The sequence below is a fragment of the Theropithecus gelada genome, chromosome 11, assembly GCF_003255815.1.
Source record: "Theropithecus gelada isolate Dixy chromosome 11, Tgel_1.0, whole genome shotgun sequence".
Taxonomy (NCBI): Eukaryota; Metazoa; Chordata; class Mammalia; order Primates; family Cercopithecidae; genus Theropithecus; species Theropithecus gelada.
The window spans coordinates 81,756,848-81,762,847 of NC_037679.1; the positions used below are offsets into that span (position 1 = coordinate 81,756,848).

The 6,000-nt window shown below is 40.9% G+C and overlaps 1 protein-coding gene across 1 annotated transcript in view; it reads left to right on the forward strand.

The window, feature by feature from the left end:
- KNTC1 (kinetochore associated 1) overlaps nucleotides 1–6,000 on the forward strand; it is a 102,031-nt gene that overhangs the window by 40,958 nt on the left and 55,073 nt on the right. Inside the window, exons 22-26 of the mRNA XM_025402053.1 lie at nucleotides 1,157–1,300; nucleotides 2,480–2,536; nucleotides 2,630–2,731; nucleotides 4,552–4,671; nucleotides 4,761–4,904. Of these exons, the coding sequence (XP_025257838.1) occupies nucleotides 1,157–1,300; nucleotides 2,480–2,536; nucleotides 2,630–2,731; nucleotides 4,552–4,671; nucleotides 4,761–4,904 (567 nt within the window). The remainder of the gene's footprint in view (nucleotides 1–1,156; nucleotides 1,301–2,479; nucleotides 2,537–2,629; nucleotides 2,732–4,551; nucleotides 4,672–4,760; nucleotides 4,905–6,000) is intronic.

A 6,000-nucleotide genomic window follows, 5' to 3' on the forward strand; every position in this document is an offset into this window, starting at 1 on the left:
AAAAGACTTTCCCCATGGGCTGGGCGCGATGTCTTACGCCTGTAATCCCAGCACTTTGGGAGGCCGAGACGGGCTGATCACTTGAGGTTGGGAGTTCGAGACCAGCCTGGTCAATCAACATGGTGAAACCCTGTCTTTACCAAAATTAAAAAATTTGCTGGGCATGGTGGCACGTTCCTCTAGACCCAGCTACTTGGGAGACTGAGGCAGGAGAATTTCTTTAACCCGGAAGGTGTAGGTCGCAGTGAGCCGAGATCATGGCATTGCACTCCAGTTTGAGTGATGGAGTGAGACTCTGTCCCAAAAAAAAAAGACTTTCCCCAGAGAAAATTGTCCTCTGATGATATTAAATCAGAAAAAGTACTGTGAAGGTACAGTAGAACCTTATTTTATCCAATCATTAAGAGTCTAGCTTCTTGGGAGCTAAATGATGAGAACACGTGGATGCATAGAGGGAAACACATACCAGGGCCTTTCAGAAGGTGGAGGGTAGGAGCAGAGAAAGTATCAGGAAAAATAACTAATGGTTATAGGCTTAATAACTGGGTGATGAAATAATCTGTACAACAAACCCCCTTGACAAAAGTTTACCTACATAACAAACCTATACTTATACCACTGAACTGAAAAGTTAACCAAAAAAAAGAGTCTAACTCCTAATCTTAGCTCAAAAGGCAACATCTGGTTTATTAGTGGGCTTTCTAATGTAGCATTGGTGGAGAAGATGTTGCTACTGTAGCTCAGATTGTGGTAAAAGATTGCCCCTTAAAATTGCTTGTCTCTATCCCCTTAAGGTTGGCCGAAGTTGGTATAGAGTATTAGATCCATGAAGTTATAACTTGTCGTGATGCCATTAATGGCTGCATTGCTTGTTAGAATTCCTACTATCACCTGCAGTGAAGTTTTCCTTAGAATACTCGTTCTCTGCTGGTTCCTCTGCTACATGCTAAACTATTTGGCACTCAGCGCCGTGACATTGCCTACAGTATGCAGCTCCCAACTAGAAACATTTGCATAATGTAAATCTCCTTTAGCACTCATTATTAAATCAATAGGGTATTCCTTAAAATGACTTCCTAAAATATCTTTGTCAAACATTTGGGAGGCTTTTGGTTTAAATTTGTCAGATCTTAATTTCTTGCTCCTTATAATTTAGGCAAACTTTGAAAGCAGATTTGATGTGAAAATGCTGGAGAGCTTGCTCAACTCAATTTCTGCATCAGTCTCTTTGCAAAGGCTATGTCCATGGTTTAAAAATGATGTGATTCCATTTGTAAGAAGGACTGTACCGGAAGGACAGGTAAGTTGTCTTCAGTATTTCTACTCTTGATGACTTTATTTCGTTTTTTACATTAGATCATTGAAGATTAAGTCATGTTAACACCAGTTAGTTAAACAGTTAACTAACACCTGTGTTAAAGTGTCTCTTAAAAGACAACCATGAGGCCAGGTGCCGTGGCTCAAGCCTGTAATCCCAGCACTTTGGGAGGCCGAGATGGGCGGATCACAAGGTCACGGGATCGAGACTATCCTGGCTAACATGGTGAAACCCTGTCTCTACTAAAAAAAAAAAAAAAAAGACAACCATGATTCAGAATGAGCTGTTTTCATTTGCAACAACGTAGATGGAACTGGAGATTATTATGTTGAGTGAAATAAGCCAGGCACGGAAAGACAAACATCACATGTTCTCACTTATTTATGGGATCTAAAAATCAAAATAATTTAACTCATGACCATAGAGAGTAGGAGGATGGTTACCAGAGGCTTGGAAGTGTTGTGGGTTGATGGGTGAGAGGTGGGGATGGTTAATGGGTAAAAAAATATATATTTAGAAAGAATGAGGCTGGGTGCAGTGACTCATGCCTGTAATCTCATCACTTTGGGAGGCTGAGGTGGGTGGATCACCTGAGGTCAGGCGTTTGAGACCAGTCTGACCAACATGGGGAAACCCTGTCTCTACTAAAAATACAAAAGTTAGCCGGGCATGGTGGCATGCACCTGTAATCCCAGCTACTTGGGAGGCTGAGGCAGTAGAATTGCTTGACCCAGGAGGTTGCAGTGAACCGAGATCCTGCCATTGTGTGAGATCCAGCATGGGCGACGAGCAAAACCCTGTCTCAAAAAAAAAAAAGAATGAATAAGATATACTATTTGATTACACAAGAGAGTCAATAATAGCTTAATTCTATATTTAAAAATAACTAAAACAGTGTCATTGGATTGTTTGTAACACAAAGGGGATGGACACCCCATTCTCCATGATGTGATTGTTTCACATTGCATACCTGTGACATCTCATGTACTCCACAAGTATGTACACCTACTATGTACCCACCCACACACACACAAAAGACAGTCGTGGATAAGACGTTTATGGACAAATTAAATTTCTAAAGGAAAAGAAGAAATGGTGGAGGTTTTTAGTTATATCAGTGATTATCCATTAAGACTTTTATTTTTAAATGATCTATTTCAGATAATTCTTGCAAAATGGTTGGAACAAGCAGCCAGGAACCTTGAATTAACTGATAAGGTAATACTGATTTAATTAACAGTAAAAAGACATTTTGCACACTCCCAACAGTATAATACGTTGTTTGGAACTGTCTGTAATCTTTTTTTAAAGGCAAATTGGCCAGAAAATGGACTCCAATTGGCAGAGATATTTTTTACAGCAGAAAAAACAGACGAGTTGGGATTGGCATCTTCCTGGCATTGGATTTCCTTGGTATGATGTGGAGAACGGATTTTTAGTAATGAAATAGTCAGTTTACCTGAAAGGGTTTGTCCACATGTATGTAAAGTATCTGGACATATATCTACTTCTTAAATTTTCAGTTTTTGTGTTCCTTTTTTTTGTTTTGTGCCTTTAAAATACATATGTAGGAAAAGTTGCTTTTTTTTGTTTCTAATATTTCTGTTACAACTTCAACCAATTTTATTTATTTATTTATATATTTATTTGTTTATTATTTATTTTTGAGACAAGTTCTCACTCTGTTGTCCCAGCTGGAATGCAGTGGTGCAACCATAGTTCACTGCACCCTCAACTTTTGGGCTCAAGTGATCCTCCCACCTCAGCCTCCTGAGTAGCTGGGACTACAGGTGCGCATGACCATGCCCAACTCATTTTTGTAGTTTTTGTAAAGAAGGTGTTTTGCCATGTTACCCGGGCTGGTCTTGAACTCCTGGGCCCAGGCGATCCACCCACCTGGGCGTCCCAAAGTGCTGAGATTATAGGTGTGAGCTACTGTGCCCAGCCCTCTCAACCGGTTTTTTTTTTTTTTTTTTTTTTGAGATGGAATCTTGCCCTGTTGCCCAGGCTGGAATGCAGTGGTGCAGTCTCAGCTGGCTGCAGCCACCACCTCCCAGGTTCAGTCAGTTCTCCTGCCTCAGCCTCCCATGTAGCTGAGACTGCAGGCACCGCCACCATGCCTGGCTAATTTTTTTTTGTATTTTTAGTAGAGATGGGGTTCCACCATGTTGGTCAGACTAGTCTTGAATTCCTGACCTCAGATGATCTGCCCTCCTCGTCTTCCCAAAGTGCTGGAATTGCAGGCATGAACCACTGCTCCTGGCCCCCTTCAACCTGTTTTAATGAATAGTTTTTCTCTATTGAACCAACCAAAAGGAGAACTATATAAACATTCTGCTAAGTGGTATAATTGGGATTTTCTGCATTAGCAGCATTTCACAATCCTTTGAAAAATTAGATCTTAGCTGGGCATGGTGGCTCACACCTATAATCCCAGCACTTTGGGAGGAATCCGAGGCGGGCAGATCATTTGAGGTCAGGAGATCAAGACCAGCCTGATTAACATGGTGAAACCCCGTCTCTAGTAAAAATACAAAAACAATTAGCCAGGCCTGGTGGTGGGTCCCTGTAGTCCCAGCTATTTGGGAACCTGCGGCAGGAGAATCGCTTAAACCTGGGAGGTGGAGGTTGCAGTAAGCCGAGACTGTGCCACTGCACTCCTGCCTGGGTGACAGAGCATGACTCTGTCTGTCCCCCCCACCCCCCAAAAAAGAAAAATTAAGTCTTGATAGTACATTAGTATTAGTTTTTAAAGGTTGTATCTATCAAGTCACCTTTTCTGTATAAGAGCTTTTTCCTCTTGCTGTAAAACATGATTTTTATCTTTTCCCTGTTAACTTTTATCAATATTGAAGGTTCTGTTCTTTGTATATAATTTTAGGAAATGTTATGCCTTTATATCTGGTTATGATATATAATCTCTATAGATAGATGGGACACTGAGCACTATCTAAATGATGCCGTGTACTAAGTATACTTGGGTTGTGAAAAAGTATTGTACTAATATTCTTAATTTTTCTATTTTTAAGAGAAAGAAAATTTCTTTCAAATTCTGATCTATACTAATTTAGTTAAAATACTACAAAATTTAGAGCATAAGTTGGTTTAAACTTGCAGGTTTCCTCTTATGTGCATAACCAGGGTTATTTCTTATTTTATCTGAAATAATTCTGATTCTATTTTTCTCTCACACTTTTATTTTATAGTTAACAACTTTAACACTTTTGTTTTAGAAGGATTATCAGAACACAGAGGAAGTATGTCAGCTGAGAACTTTGGTAAATAACTTGCAAGAGTTGATCACATTGCATAGGAAGTACAACTGCAAATTAGCCCTCTGTGATTTTGAGAAGGTAAAGTCCAGGGTCATAGGATTTATTTTGTATGTCAAGTTATGGGTGGAGTCTGTATTTATGCCATCTTTCTTTCCTTTGGCATCCAGGAAAATACAACCACCATAGTGTTCCGAATGTTTGATAAAGTGCTGGCCCCAGAGCTGATTCCCTCCGTCCTAGAGAGGTTTGTAAGAGTTTACATGAGAGAACATGACTTGCAAGAGGAGGAACTTCTGTTGCTGTATATAGAGGTAACTTTTCCTTTAGATCTAGTCTTATTTCTTGGATCTGTGCAGTGCAGCACTGCAGTAAATATTTAATTCTTTAAGGAATGTCATATGCTTTATCAGTAGGACTCATGCAGCATATTGAATTGGTTAAAAATGTGTGTTAATTCTGCTACTAATCATCTTGAGCAGAGTGGGGATACATTAGGACTGTGAACCCAGAAAATCTGAGACAGGGCTCAGTTAATTTAGGGAGTTTATTTTGCCAAAGTTGAAGATGCGCCCATGACACAGCCTCAGGAAGTCCTGAAGACATGTGCCCAAGGTGGTCCGGGCACAGTTTGCTTTTATATATTTTAGGGAGAGACATGAGACATCCGTCAGCATATGTAAGAAGTACATTGGTTCGATCTGGAAAGGTGGGACAACTTGAAGCAAAGGCAGGAAGGCTCCAAGCGGGAGGGAGCTTCCAGGTCACAGGTGATACAAAATGTTAAAATTCTTTTGAGTTTCTGATTAGCCTTTCCAAAGGAGGCAGTCAGATAATGCAGCTATCTTAGTGAGCAGAGGGGTAACTTTGATAGAATGGGAGGCAGGTTTGCCCTAAGCAGTTTCCAGCCTGAGTTTTCCTTAGTGATTTTGGGGGCCCAAGATATTTCCCTTTCACAGTACTTTCTTCAAAGGGCTATTGTGAGATCACAGGAGCATGAGCTCAATAAATATTAGCAATTATTTCTTGTGGACATTATTAATGTGCTACAGTAATCTTATTTGTAGATTCTTCAAGAATATTTCATTCTTAAATTTTCTATACCGGCCGGGCGCGGTGGCTCAAGCCTGTAATCCCAGCACTTTGGGAGGCCGAGACGGGCGGATCACGAGGTCAGGAGATCGAGACCATCCTGGCTAACACGGTGAAACCTCGTCTCTACTAAAAAAATACAAAAAAACTAGCCGGGCGAGGTGGCGGGCGCCTGTAGTCCCAGCTACTGGGGAGGCTGAGGCAGGAGAATGGCGTAAACCCGGGAGGCGGAGCTTGTAGTGAGCCGAGATCCGGTCACTGCGCTCCAGCCTGGGCGACAGAGCAAGACTCCGTCTCAAAAAAAAAAAAAAAAAAAAA